Below are 15,233 nucleotides of genomic sequence, written 5' to 3' on the forward strand. Positions count from 1 at the left end.
AAGGGGAATTCATCTTTAGGACATGCCTTGTTCAAGTTGTGAAAGTCTACACAGCAACGAATCTGACCATTTTTCTTCTTCACAGGTACAATGTTGGAAAGCCATTTTGGGTGTTGGATGGGTTTGATAAAACCAGCTGTTAGCAATTTTTTGACCTCTTGAACTATTTGAGCTTCTACCTCAGTGTGGAAGACCCTAGCTGGTTGGACTACTGGCCTCATCCCTAGGTCCACATTAAGAGAATGGACTACTAACCCTGGGTCTAGACCAGGCATCTCATCATAGGTCCATGCAAACACATCTCTGTATTTTTGAAGCAAGGTTACCAGTTGTTCTCTTTCTTGCGCCACCAATTGACTGCTAATGAAGACAGGCTTTCGGGATCCTGGTTCTGTCCCCAAATCTATTTCCTTTAATTCTTCCTCAGGCTGAATCTGGGCCTCCTTAACTGGTTCTTCTGGGATTTCTTCTTGGGCCATCATGCAGCATGGTGGTCCGGGACCTTCCTACACAATGCATTCGGGTCCCGCGCACCTTCACAAACGATAGATTAGCCTTCCCCCAGGTTCCCACACCACCACACATTCTCGGGATCCTGAAGAGCTGGGCTCCCTCTTTTGTCTTTTTCTTTCTAGAAGGTTTCTCAGGTCACGGGTGCCCCTCCCTCCTTCTTCTTCTTCTAGGATAGGTGCCCCTAGGGTCCCCGGGGCGGAGCTCTCATCATCTGGCTCCAACTCATCATAAAACATCGTTTCTGCAAAGTTCACTTCTCCCTGGCTGAAAGGATTATGGTTGGCAGGGATCCTTATGGGCCTCCCATTCAGTCTCCCTTTAATGCATTGATGGAACGTGGATGGAATAAGGCGATGTTTATGAAGCCACGGGCGTCCCAGCAACACATGATAAGAAACTTCTGCATTAATCACATGAAACCTTGTCAGAGCTACTATTGGCCCCACCCTTAAGGCTAGCTGCACGTATCCTTCTGTTGATTCCACCGATCCTCCAAATCCTGTTATTTCCATGGGAGCCCCCAAGATCCTTCTGTCAACTAAGCCAACAGCTTCCAGGGTACTTAAGGCTATGAGATTGAGTGATGCCCCCGTATCCACTAGTGCTCTTCTGACTTGAACGCCGTTTATGGTGGCCATTAGATAAAGGGGTCTACGGTGGTCTGGGTGCTCAATCTCCATGTCTTCATCAGTGAAGGTTATTGCATTGGTTGTCTCCAGGAAAGCTCGACTAGCATGTGACTCAGCTGTAAAGCATTCCATTCCTGAATCTGCTGCTATGCTCATGAGAGACTCTGTGGCCACTCTTCTTGCTTCTGGTCCGAATCCTAATTGATTGAATAGTGACCTGAACTTAGGATTCTTCTGGAGGGTCCTGACTGTGCTCGGGTGGAAGGATCCTTCAGATTCTCCTGCTTCTGCCAAGTTCCCATGTATTACTACTGCTACCACCCCTTTTCTTTTGTGGTTAGGCAAGGGGTTCCTCTGCACCTCTGGCTCCTTCTGAGTGAGCTCCAGGGTTCCTTCTCTCAACTTTTTGTGGAAGAGTCTGCGAAGGGTCCAGCAATCCTTGGTGGAGTGCTTGACATAATTATGAATTCTGCAAAATAAAGGGTTCTTCCTTTCTTCTTCAGTTGGTGGCCTGGACACAGTGAATGGCCTAACAACCCCATCTCCAATCCATTTGTCTAGGACATGGCTTAACTCCTCAGCTGTACATGGGATCACTGGTGGTTTCTCGAACACCTTCCCATATGGTCTCTTCATTTTCTCTCCTACTGATGCTGTCATAGCTTGGGATGCGGGCAGCCTTTTTGTCCTCATGGTTTGTGCCGTCCTTCTGGTTCTCTGTAGCAGGTCAGCAAACTGCGTGATACATAGATTTTCAAGGTTGAGCCTATAATCAAAAAGCATGTTGGCTATACAGGCTTCCACGAGCTCCTTTTCTTCATGGTCCCCATAGCAGTCTAGGGACACATCTTCAAATCTTTTAATGAATTGAACAGGATCTTCTCCAAGTCTCTGCCTCACCATTTGCAGATTCTGGAAAGTGATTTTGTCTTCACCAGGGTAATATTTGGCGCAGAATTTTTCCATCATCTCATCCCAGGTTTTGATGGACCCGGGTCTCAGCGTGGTGTACCAAGTGTATGCCCTATCTACTAAGGATTTGGCGAATTCCCTCAGACATAATTCTCTGTCTCCTGCATAGGGGCCCATAGTGTGGACAAACCTACTCACATGTTCCACGGCACTTCCGTTCCTCCCATCGAAAGGATGGAACTTTGGGGGTTCGTACCCCTTAAGGTATGGTTTGCCAAGAAGTTCTAGAGGGAACGGGGGATCCCGAGAGAATTGCTTGGGGATCCCTGAGAGTTGTTCCCTTTCTTGCTCCAGGAGGGCATTGACATCTACCAGTGTCAAGTACTGAGGGTTGGCTCTTCCTCCCACTGCAGACCCTCCTTCTGACTGCGTCCCATCTTGGTGGCCAGTAGGGGGAACATTGTCTCTGATTTCCTGTGTCCTGCCCTCTTTGAGAAGACGAACTTCTTGCTCCAGATCCTTTAACATTGCTGTCATCCTGGCCATGAGGTCTGGTTCCTGCCTTGCGTGTCTTTGTTCTGACACAACCTCCTGTTCTACCAAGGGTATCCCACCTCCTTGCCTGGAAGCTACCTCGTTTTCTCCTACAGGCTCAGAGGCCGTAGGTGGCACATTAGTTCCTTTGCTGTTTCTTTGTCTTGGAGGCATTCTCTGTGAAGGGGTTGCTTCTTCCTTCTTCTTTGCCCAGTCCCCAGTGAAGTCGCCAAAATGTGAGAATGCATTTTTCGTGACACTCAGGCCCAAGGATCCCGGGCCTAAATGAAAAGGAGGATTTGGTGGACCGGGCCTTGACTCACCGCAGCTAACGAGCTGTTTAAGAATCAAGTGAAATGCAGAGAATACTCCTGACAATATAAAGAAAATGACAAAAAAGATATCGAAGAGTGCCAAAAATTAACAAAGTAAATTCAGAAGGAAAGAAACAGGATTAGCAAAGCAATAAAAATTAGTGCTGTGGGGATCCTGGGAAATATGAAGCAATGTTTCATTAATACATTATCTGTTTGATTACAGAAAGCTCACTAGGACGTGATACAAGGTTCAATAAAAAATTGCAGTCTTGAATGGCTATTTCAGTCTTCAAAACTTGCAAAGTTTGATTCTCGTTGAATCCGAGTATGTGCAATAGTGGCTTTTACAGGATACCGGGAAGGAATATTTGTTTTTCCCTTCGTATTTTCCTTTCTGCACAGATTTTCTGATAGTTTTTCCTAGATAATTTCTTCTTTCTTGTGTTTCTTTTTTTTTTTCGCTGCTTTCTTCACAACCCATCCCCTCCTTTTATAATGGAGTTTTTTGGGCTTCCCGGGGAATCGTTGGTTCCCCTGTTTTGCTCTTTTGCAAACAGAGCATGTCCTGTTCCCATCGTCTCGGTAAGTCCCTTTTCCGTTTTTCTTCATTCTTTCCTTCTTTCAGCTCTAATTCTTTTGAAAGCTTCTGGTTGGCCATCCTCTTTGGGACGTGCTGAGGTATGCCCTTCTCGGCATCCCCATTTCTGGCGTTTTCCACTTTTCCCTTTTCTTTCCTATTTGGGCGGAATCCTGTTCTGCCATTTTTGAAAGTCGTTTGTTATCATTTTTCTTCCCTGTCCTGGTTCCCCGAGGCCTTTTCTGTTTGTGCCATGAGAGGTCGCTCGCGTTCTTTTTTGCTTTTGTTTCTTGTTTTCTTCTTCTGTCTTCTTTCCATCGAGCTGTCCCAGTCTTCCTTTTTCTTTGTGCCTGAAGGGATCCGCGCTTATTGACGGTTCCTGAGGATCCTTGCTTCTTATACTTTGCCGTGGTCCTCTTTTTTTTTGGATGCTTCTTTTTTTCTGGGCTTCAGGATCCTCTGGGCCTTTCTTTTATTCCCCCATGGGTCTCCTGTATCTATTACTTTGGGCTTAGCTTGAATTTTTCCTTTTGGGCTTGACTTGTTCTTTTTGGGCTTATTTCACTATGACCTTTTTTTAGACCTCAACAATGTTCAAGGGTGTTTTATACACTATTTGAACTTTCACTATTGGAATGTCAGGAGCATAAATTAGAAAGGTTACATCTAGAAGTCTGTCTTAATAGTTATGTAGCTTGCAATTTCATTTAACTTATATGCAGAATGTTTTGAATGGATTCAGGTTTGCTATGTTGCTTTCTGGAATGATATTACTCTTGAGTGCTCAGGAATCAGAGAGGAAGAAAATTGGTTAGGATTGATTTATTGGGAAATGATGTGTTGTGGTTGTTAAGGAACTTCCATTCACATATCAAAGCTTGAATGGTAAAATCCCAAAGGTAGGAAGTGCAAACATTGGCCCTGAATTTTTATTGAAAATATAGTGTAAAGTGGTGCATTCTTTGTTGATATACAAAGACACAGATACACACACAAACATGCACACATATACATATAGCTGTCTTCCTTATTGTAGGCGTTACATATTATCTCATTCCATGTTTTGCCTTTTATTTCCTTTCTATCTATTTGCAGTGCTGATATATATGTGTTTAGTTAGTTAACTTTCAGAAGTTAATGTAGGAGTCACAAAGTAGGTACCAACTATGTGGCTATACATTTGTTTTGAGCCATTTGGACTCGCTTCTCTAGCTAGTGAAACTTACAGGCAACTGATCCCACCTGCTAGAACCAGTTGTATATGAATGTTTAAGTCCATTTAATCATGCCTTCTTGCTTTCGTAGCTAGGCAATTCTTAAGTTAATTTAGTCATTGAGTGATTGGTTAATACCATTTTGTTATCTTGATAACAAATGAAAATGCAAAAAATTATCTTCACATAAGGTATTTTTTTTTTTAATGAAACAAACGGAGCGTTAAGGAAAATAATATATGAATTTTCAGTCAGAAAAGGTTTGGCTCCAAATATGTTTGGAGCTTTGAGCTCCAACCACCAATAGAAAAATGATGTGTCCTGTCATGTGCAGTGCATATGGTTCACTTGATTGGTTGGGTTAAATAAGTAATGTGTATTGCACATATAAGTGCTTGGAGCCAAACTTGTCTCATTCAGTTGATTATTTATTCCATATACTACATGTTTGTTCTTTAAAGTTTTCTTTAATATTTTAATTTCGTTGTAGAGTTTCAAAAGCATAAATAGGTCCTTATATAATATGGACTTAGAAATAAGATTTGAAACTTACAAAGTTGTGTGGTTCTTTTTCAACCCGTTTGGTTTCAAAATATTAAGTAAGTAGATTATAGATTAACTTTTTACATATAATCTAATTTACTTTTAATAAAAATCATGCATATTCCACTAGAATCATCCACATAAAATAAATGTAATACATTAAAATAAAAACAAACTAGCATAGGTGAAAAAAAATGCAATAAAATTCAAACCTTCTGATAATACTTTTTATATTTATTAGGAAATACATATAAAAAAATATCTTAGGTGTCTAAAGACTAATATTTACAAATTTAAAAATAAATTTTTTTTATGCATTATTCCATTCCCATTTCTTGCCGATATCTCCTAAGGAAAATCCCAAATTGGATCCCAAATTGACGGGTTAGTGTGAGCTTATCCACATGGTAAATCTCTGTCTAGCGAATCCTAAATTGATGGGTTAGTGTGAGCTTATCCATGTGACCAATCTTTATCTAGCCCGAGGAAACCTTTGCACGCCTTCGTCACATTTTGGGAGGCTTACGCTCCATATAAACTGTCTACCTGAGATTGTCCCTTGGCCCATAGGTCTTGACACAAGGTTAGAATTTTAGCTCTTTAATAACTAATATATTGTAGTATACACTCTAACGAGCCATACTAGCCTAGTCTTTTGGTCTATTTGGTTCATTTTGGTCCTATTTCGTCCACTTCAGTCCTATTTGGTCCCTTTGGTCTTATTTGGTCCACTTTGGTTCTACTTGGTTCATTCAGTCCACTTTGGTTCTATTCAGTCTGCTTTGGTCCTATTCAGTCGATTCGGTCTTATTTGCTCCAATTCGGTCTTATTCGGTTCTATTTGGTGCACTTCATTCCATTTTGTCCACTTCATTTTAATTTGGTCCATTTTGATCTACTTGGTTCTATCCTGTCAATTTCGGTCCACATTGGTCTAATTCTATCTATTCGGTCCATTTGGGTCCAATTTGGTCCATTCTGTCTACTTTGGTCCTATTTGGTCTTATTCAGTCCACTTTGGTCCTATTTTGTCTTATTTGGTCCACTTTGGTCCTATTAGGTCCATTTGTGTCAACCTTGGACCATTTGTTCAATTTGGTCCATTCGGCATTTTTGTGCACTTACATAATAGGAAAAGATAGGTTTGAGTTGAAAGTATTCTAAATCCAATATTTAAAAAGAAAATATCTCAAATTTGTAATATCTAAAATGTTAAAAGCATATTCTTCTTAAAAAAAAAAAAAAAAAAAAAAACTTAAGCATATTATTTATTGTTATTATGTTCTTGTTGAGTCATATTAAAGTAGCATTTTGGTCTACTTTGGTCCGGCTAAATTTAATTGAAAGTCTAAGCATGAAAGCTATGAATATACAAATGTAATCTTTAAGGTAATAACCCACTTATTTTAACCTCATTGCTTTTAAATGAATTGCATGAGGTTGATTCAAAATAAATAAATAAATATATATATAATTTTTATTTAACTATTCTGTGCAAAAAAATGGATAGTGACTAGTTTATATTAAAAGAGGAAGTTGGATAGAATTTGGTTATATGTTCATTATCGAATCTGTTAATTGTAGTTTCTCAAAAAAAAAAAAAAAAAAAAAAATCTATTAATTGTAAAATTTTTATCATAAAACGTACTTTCTCCGTTTCAAAGCAAATGGAGGAGATGATCATTTTCAAAGCTTTTTAACTCGAATGATTAACAAGCTTTCTTCTAAAAGTCTAGTTGCAGCTCAGTATGATTTGAAGCTCAATGCGATAGAAGAAGTTCAAAGTTCTTTGAAGCTCAAAAATATTTATGCTGGTCAATGGGAATTAGAATTATTTTTAAATACAACATACATTATATATACATTTTTATCTGCAGCTAATTGGTGCAGATTTTCAACCCACCATGAAAAGGAATAAGCGAGCAATCAAATATATCAAGGAATGCTGTCATGTAAAATAGTTGCCACAAGGCCCACAACCCAGTGACCACTTCAAAGTTTCAAACTACTGATGTTTTTTCCCATTCTTAAATGGACCGAAACGGACTTTATTCATGCACCTTATAAAGACCTTTACATGATAGAAATTGGACTTCATTCATGCACCTTATAAAGACCTTTACATGATAGAAATTCCAATCTAACGATGAGATAGAGATAAACTTAAGCTATCCTAAAACAATGAGATAAGAGATAAGATAACACCTATAGTAGAACAATGCTTTTGAAAATATCGACACAGAGGGTATTTATTCAAAAAGAAAACCCATCAACTAATACTCAATTAAATTAGTACAGATACAGCTAAACCACCAAGCCTATCACGGCTTTATACAAACATAGAGTTCAAATTGGATTTATAATAGGTAAATAAGTGTTGCACACAGACCATTATACACAATTTGACAGAGTCCAAAAAACAACTGAAAATATAGAACGGGCAAATGTTTTTTAACCTTTTTTTTTTCTAGCATTCTGATCAAAACACAATTTTTTGGTCATCCCAGTCAGAAAGTCAATTTTTTTCTAACCCGATTTTCTGTTATGTATTTCTATCTCAAAAAATTCATAATGTATGTGAGAGACTATTGCTGTGAAAATCTAAGTTGATGACAGATGGTGAATATTAAAATTTAAGGGAATAAAAAGTAAAATTTTAGTACATAAATGAATGTAAACGAATAAGGGAGTGTCCAACACAGAACTTTACTTTAAATGAGAGGAATACAATTGTGATATTAAGATAAACTATCAAAACATATTAACACTTGCATTCGGATACCCCAGATATGAGAAATTTGGGTTTATTCAGATATCAACTTTTATGAAATTACTACGCTGATGCACCAGCATCAAGCAATAACTTCAACTTCTAGCCATATAAGGCAAGTTTATTAATGCATATTAACCAGTTATTATTTACAGAATTGCTCGTCCTTGAGAGGAGTCACATTATGCATCCAAAGTCTCAACTCTTGTGTACAACATTCTACAAGAAGCTGAATGTTATTGCTTGTCAGTTGCCAATAGACAATACAGCTTACTTTGATATCTTAAAATGACTAATTTGGACGTTTTCAACACTGAGTTTCTGGAAATTACTCCGCTTTCTGTGAGTTATAAATTTGCCCCAGCTGTATGCCCTATATTTAGCAGGGTTTTGCTCACTTGTCAGCTCCTCCAAGGGCTCAACCATGGTGTAGGATGATGCGTGTAAGAAAAATGCAATGGAGAACCTTTCCCTCTCTGAGTTCACCACCACTCTATGCTCCACACTCTCATACTCGTCATTGGTCCAAACCTGCATAATTTTCCTTCTCTGAGTGAAACTGGTCTATAATAAAAGCCCCCAAATACATACCAATTCCAATATAGGGATGGTATTAATTTAATTGGACTAGTAATTATATCAATATGTTTTGTATATATGCATACATAGAAAAGTAGACAAAAAATGATTATAAATATTCTTTGCTTTAGGAATTGTACACAGAGTGTAGATACACACTAATGTCAAATACGATAATGTTATCAAATTATACTCTTTCAATTTTCCAAGGAAGAACTTTGCTTGTAAATGGTTCCTTGGGTAGTCAATCATGCACCCAGTAATTGTATTTGACAGCAAACATGTTGTACTTAGAATCTTAATTTGATTAATTGAAAATGGTACCTGAGTAGTGTCACCAATGTTGATGATATAAGCATCTGGGGCGGATTTGACTCGAACCCACTCTCCATCTGTTTTCCGCTTCACTTCCAATCCTCCAACATCATCTTCGTTAAGGATGGTCAAGACACCACTATCCTGGTGTCTACCAAGACCTAGAGCTAAGTGAGGGGCAGGGCAAGGATTATAATGATTGAGTCGGATGTAGCTGGTTTGATCTTTGAAAAAGCCATGGAACCTATTTGCTGGCAAGCCTAGGCTCAGAGCAATAAGTTCCATCAACTTGTAAGCTAGCTTTACCATCTCTTGAGTATATTCTTGGCATACCTCCCTGCTTAGTTGTCAAGGTATTCCATCAGTTCACATAGGTTTCATCCTTGAATTTGTCCTCAAACCAGACTTCAAATTTGTTTTTCACTCTAAAAGAAGAAACAATTTTTTGCAGAAACTTCTCCTATTTGTTAGTACTATTTATTGTATGACTTAAACAACAATCCATAACTCAACCAGCACTCATATGGCTTGCCAAATAATCTCAATTCCTGCCAAATATACCATGATAAATGGCAAATTGGCAACTGAACCTAAAGCAGGGGTTGTGCCCAAATTTTGGAAAGCATAAGAGAAAGAAAAGATATGAAAACAAAAAGGAAATTGCTACAGGTACCGAAAATATGCACCGAATTCTTCACAACTTATTGCTTTTGTATTGCAGTGCCAGGCCTGGGGTGAATGCTTGTGAGATGGGTGTGAAAAATCCAGTGCATTTTTTCGGTGCCTATCGCACTACTCAAACAAAAGGCTAGGAAAGGCCACAGTGCTTATTGCTTAAGGTGTTTCAACTTTTGAGTTTTAAATCAATAGTATAAGAGTTAACCTTAGGCCACAGTGCAATAACTAGCTTATTGCACGCACCATCCACTCTCTTGTGGTAAATATCTAAGTGTGTGCTACGATTTTACAAGGACGCTATACACTGTAGTCCTAAAATAATTGAACATTAAGCATATATTCTACTTGGTTCTCCCCCTTTACAAGGTTTCTCATCCATGAACAATACATCAAATTGAATGTTGCATGTTGAAGGAAGATATGAAAAAAAGTGGAGCAAGCAAGGGTTATATCCAGAGTTTGCTAGAAAAATGAAGTCAGTCAGTGGAGCCTGCTAGCAATGAGCTGTACTCATATGCTGTAAAGAATGCATGTACTGTGTTTATTATAGAGAGGTGATCTCACCAAATTAACGAAAACAGTGCTAGCAAAGCATATACTTATACAATCAACAATGCGTATGTCACTAACGTACTAACTATGAATCATACTAATGACTTATATATATATATATATATATATGAATCAAAATTCATGAACATATCAATTTATTTTAGCAAGCTAGTTGTATTAATTGGTAATTGAGCTTATGAAATTTGTTGCTTTTGACTGGCTATATACTGGCAAACAGAGTAATTATTCGGTATTCAAAGTTTCAAACATCCCAAAAGGAGAAAAAGGAAAAATAAACTACTCCAAACCCTGATTATAATTCTCAGTCTTCCATTCCATAATAATTATTTTTCCTTTTTCTTCTTTTGGGTTGTTAGTAAAAAGAATTATAATTCTCAGTCTTCTGTTGGATTTTTATGTTAGTAAAAAGAATTATAACCAGACTTTTGTTTAATTATTAAGACACAAATGATCTATAATAATTAGTACTATAATTTACAAAAACATATTTTCATAGAACATAAATTATGTCAAATTACCTTAACTCAGGTGGATACTGAGGCCACTGGTTTTTCCACTCCGTGACTTCTTCATCATCAGGCTCAGGCGAGGCTGGGACAGTAACGGGATCATTTATGGTAAAATCAAACACCTCCCTCCAATCCTTAACATTCTTAGTATGTTCATTGTCATAGTGACCATACACCTTTTTCTCATTCTTCCTCACCTTACTCTTCTCTTCCGCACTCAGCGCAGAGAATTTTCTCGATGCACTATAAATCTTCTCGCGCTTCTCTAAAGGCACCCCATGGTTGATCACCTGGAAGAACCCCCACTCCTTGCATGCACTGCCTATCTCTTTGACAAGGCCTTCAATGGCAGAAACATTGTCAGGGGAGTGTATAGGAGAAAGATCGATTAATGGGATGCCTTGGCCTTCGATGTAGGAGATTTTTGGCCTGTGTTCAGGTTCTTGGATGAAAGCTGGGTCAACCTCTCCCATGGTGATTGGTGATTTTTTGTTTGTGCAAAGTGAGGGTTTTCCTTTGTTCTTAGAGAGAGATTGAGTTTGATGTACATTGAACTTGGGCGTGATTTTGTTAGTGCGAAGAGACGGTTCTCTTCATTACAGATGGAAATGTTATGACTAGGAGACAAACCAAGCGTGCGTAGACACGAATGCAGTGACAAAAATAGCCACCTAGAATGTATATCCTATTATATCATGAATGTAAATTACATTCATGGTCATTGATTCTCATACATACTCTTTTGCAAATCATTCCCACCTATCACTCCTTTTATGTTTTAAATATTAACATTACGCTTACAAACTACTAAAACCTTTTATGTTTTAAATATTAACATTACGCTTACAAACTACTAAAACCTTGTAGTTTAACTTACATCTCTTGGTATTTTTATTCTATACACATTCAGAATTTAAATATCCATTTACCTGTTGTAACTATCAAATTAAAAATAAAATGAACAACATTATGCTTAAATTAGGGATGATAATAATTGACGTGACCTCCAAATATGATATGAAGTTAGCAAGTTAAGGTGTTTAGGTTTAATGGGTTTGTGTTATATTTGGATCGACACAAATTGATCCATTTAATAAACCAATCAATTCCAATTCGGTATGCAAAATCTGTTTGAACCCAATTCATTTATCTGAAGGTCAATTTTACCAATTTACCCTTCAAAATTTATGTTTGTAATTATATTTTAATTATTGTTAACTTTGTGCGGAATCTAGTTGCATACTTATACATTCTATAAAATATTAAAATTGCTAATAGGTTATTTGTGTTAGGCAAACATGTTAACTTGACTACTTGACTTATATATTTATCAAATGGGTCGTGTCAAGTTATATTGAACTTAGGGTCAGTCTTTTATTAAATGGGTTATTTGAGTTGTGTTGTGTCAACCTGTTTAATAAACATATCTTGTTAGGGTCAATGGATTCTAACACGATTAATAAACATGTTGTGTTTGTGTTGACCTATATAATCGAATACTTATGAGTCAATATGACACGAACAAAATACATGAACATGAATTATCATGCTTACATCGATAATTGTGAGTATAGAGTGTACGTGTAAGATTAGAGCGGTTTTTGCTTAATTGACCAAATAGCAATAAGTAGTATTTCAAAACTTCTATATAAAAATAGCATTTTTATTATTATATAAATATATAATTACAATTGCAATTGATGTGGCCATTTTAAAAAACTGGTTCACCTGGATCTCAATTTTTTAGAGTTGAGTGCACTAATAATAATAATAATAAAAAAGCTTTCGAAGTCCGGCGGCTAGACTTGTCTACAAAGGCGAAGTGAACCTTTCTTCTCTTCAATTTTATTTCCGAGTTCTTTTCCCCTCTTTCAATTTATATAATTTTTCTTTTTCAATCATTCTCATTTTCAACATCCAAAAACTTACGTTTTTGCAAATTTTCCATATAACAATTTCCTGTGTTTTCTTTGATTAGTGCAATGATTACTCTATATATCATGACCTCGTAAAGGATGAAACATATGTTTTATTAGGAAAATACGTTGAAGCATATTCCATTATTAACATTTACATTATTGCTTGACTCTAAGATATTGAAACACATGATTCTAAAAAGAAAAAAAGAAAAAGATATTGAAAGATGAAACACATCATGCTTGCCAAGTCTCTATGCAGATCATGGTACTCACAACAAGCTTATAAATGATTGCTTGCTAAACAGATAATAGTACCTCCAACAAGCTTAATCTGATATCCTAAAATGAGAAATTTGGAGATTTTCAACATTAAGTTTTTGGAAATTACTGCGCCTTTTGCTAGCTGTAAACTTGCCCCAATTGTATGCCCTATACTTAGCAGGGTTTTGCTCGTTTGTTAGCTCCTCTAAGGGCTTAATCATGACGTAGTGTGCCGGGTTGAAGAAAAATGGAACAGAGAACCTTTCTTTCTCTGGGTTCACCATGGCCCTGTGCTCCACACTCTCATACTTGTCATTACTCCAAACCTGAAAATTTTCCATTCTTTGAGTGAAACTGGCCAACGATAAAAGTCTCCAACTACATACGAATTCCAATATTGGCAACGCGTTTTAATTAGACTAGTAATTATATCAATATGTTTTTGATACATACATTCATAGATGGACAACATAGAGAAAAAATTGACACGCTAACATTATTCATATACTTTTTTTTTTTTTGGGCTAAACAGTAAATGGTACTTGAAATCAAGTTTGGCTAATATATATATATATATATAAAGATTTGTTCTTACCAGAGTTAGTTTGAAGATTTGAAAATGTTACCTGAATAATGGCACCAACATTGACAATATAAGCATCTGGGGTGGGTTTGACCCGAATCCACTCTCCATCTTTCCGCTTCACTTCCAATCCTCCAACATCATCTTGAGCAAGGATGGTTAAGGCACCACCATCCTTGTGCCGACCGACACCAAGTGCTAACTCAGGGGTAGGGCAAGGTGGATAGTGATTTAGTCGGATGTAGCTGCTGTGATCTTTGAAGAAGCTGTGGAACCTATCTGCTGGCAAGCCTAGGGACAGAGCTATAAGTTCGAATAACTTGCGAGCTAGTTTTACCATCTCTTGACCATAGTCTTGGCATGTCTCCCTGTTTAGTTGTCAAAGGAGCTCATCAGATCACATAGATTAAATCTCTTGAATTGGGCTTCAAACAGATTAATCTCAAATTTTCTAACTCAATTACAAAGGGTCCTCCCAAATAACAGTTATAAAGACACATTCATATGTTACTAACATAACCTTAGATGACTAGTTATTAAAATGTACCATTATCTTCCACAACCACTAAGTGTGCTATGATTTATAAGAATTAGGATGCAACTTTTTTTGATAAATTCAATGTTATGACAGGGGAGAGGGATTTGAACACTAGATGTGCCACTTGAGTTACAAGACTCTTGGCAAGTATTAGAACACAATAGTCCTATAATAATAGAACATTTAGCATATCTCTCTGTTCTCCCTCTTTTACATGGTTTCTCATACATCCACAGATGCATGAACTTTACAGTTTTGTCATCAAATTGATATTGGCTAAAGTTAAGATTTAGATGATCCACATATTAATCCATAATAACTATTAGTAAATATTAATCATTCAAATTTAATTGTGAATTTACAAAAAAACATTTCCATATTTTATTAAACTTAATTTACCTTAATTCAGGCGGGTACTCAGGCCACTGATTATATAATTCGGTGATTTCCTTGTCATCAGGATCAGGCGAGGAAGGGATTAAAGCAGGTTCCTCTACGGCAATATCAAAAACCTCCTTCCAGTCCCTAACATTCTTAGTATGCTCAGTGTCATAATAACCCAACACTAACTTCTCAGTTCTCCTCACCTTCCTCTTCTCCTCTAAACTCTGCTCAAAGAATTTCCTCGAGTCACCATCAATTTTCTGTCGCTTCTCCAAAGGCACCCCATGGTTGATCACCTGGAAGAACCCCCACTCCTTGCATGCTTTGCCTACCTCCTTAACAAGGCCTTCAATGGCAGAAACATTGTTGGAGGAGTGTAATGGTGCAAGATCAATTAGTGGGAAGCCTTCCCCTTCGATGTAGGAGATTCTTGGCCTGTGTTCAGGTTCTTGGATGAAAGCTGGATCAACTTCTCCCATGGTAATTGGTTTTAATTTCTGTGTGTTTTGTAAGATAGGGTGTGGTGCCTTTTTATATTTACTGTTTTTTCTGTTTTTCTAAGGGTGTGACGTTTGTGCTTGCATGGCTGAGTTGTTTTGTTCTATCTTCTATGAGGGGATATTTGGTTAATTTGGTACTAGGAATGAGTTAAGCATTTGTATGCTTGCTATTTTTTCTTATGGGTGTGACGTTTGTGCTTGCATATCTGAGTTTTGTCCTGTGCGGGAAGTTTTGGCAGTCAACATTAGAGCATTACACCGAAAAGAATAATATTCAAAGATATATAACTACGAACAAAATTTCACTTCAAATTCTTTATATATCTTTTCATTGAATGTGATATTGAAAATTTAATTGTTGGATTGCATTTTGTTTATATTTTTA

General features: G+C 37.2%; 2 protein-coding genes across 2 annotated transcripts; both read right to left on the reverse strand.

Moving 5' to 3' along the window:
- Positions 1-8,029: 8,029 nt before the first annotated feature.
- Positions 8,030-11,284, reverse strand: LOC126704589 (protein DMR6-LIKE OXYGENASE 2-like). Its single transcript, XM_050403603.1, has 3 exons — positions 10,673-11,284; positions 8,913-9,240; positions 8,030-8,540 (listed from the first exon to the last, which is right to left on the reverse strand). The coding sequence occupies exons 1-3, from the start codon at positions 11,134-11,136 to the stop codon at positions 8,280-8,282; spliced, it is 1,053 nt and encodes a 350-aa protein (XP_050259560.1). The 5' UTR covers positions 11,137-11,284; the 3' UTR covers positions 8,030-8,279.
- A 1,380-nt stretch (positions 11,285-12,664) lies between these two features.
- On the reverse strand, positions 12,665-14,868 carry LOC126704590 (protein DMR6-LIKE OXYGENASE 2-like). Its single transcript, XM_050403604.1, has 3 exons — positions 14,364-14,868; positions 13,470-13,794; positions 12,665-13,169 (listed from the first exon to the last, which is right to left on the reverse strand). The coding sequence occupies exons 1-3, from the start codon at positions 14,825-14,827 to the stop codon at positions 12,909-12,911; spliced, it is 1,050 nt and encodes a 349-aa protein (XP_050259561.1). The 5' UTR covers positions 14,828-14,868; the 3' UTR covers positions 12,665-12,908.
- Positions 14,869-15,233: the final 365 nt, after the last annotated feature.

The sequence above is a fragment of the Quercus robur genome, chromosome 11, assembly GCF_932294415.1.
Source record: "Quercus robur chromosome 11, dhQueRobu3.1, whole genome shotgun sequence".
Taxonomy (NCBI): domain Eukaryota; kingdom Viridiplantae; phylum Streptophyta; class Magnoliopsida; order Fagales; family Fagaceae; genus Quercus; species Quercus robur.

Coding starts and splice junctions, on each gene's coding strand:
- LOC126704589 (XM_050403603.1), bottom strand. CDS start 11,136: ATGGGAGAGGTTGACCCAGCTTTCATCCAAGAACCTGAACACAGGCCA. Junction 9,241..10,672: donor CAGTATCCACCTGAGTTAAG/GTAATTTGACAT, acceptor ACAACTAAGCAG/GGAGGTATGCCAAGAATATA. Junction 8,541..8,912: donor ACATTGGTGACACTACTCAG/GTACCATTTTCA, acceptor AAAATTATGCAG/GTTTGGACCAATGACGAGTA.
- LOC126704590 (XM_050403604.1), bottom strand. CDS start 14,827: ATGGGAGAAGTTGATCCAGCTTTCATCCAAGAACCTGAACACAGGCCA. Junction 13,795..14,363: donor GAGTACCCGCCTGAATTAAG/GTAAATTAAGTT, acceptor ACAACTAAACAG/GGAGACATGCCAAGACTATG. Junction 13,170..13,469: donor ATGTTGGTGCCATTATTCAG/GTAACATTTTCA, acceptor GAAAATTTTCAG/GTTTGGAGTAATGACAAGTA.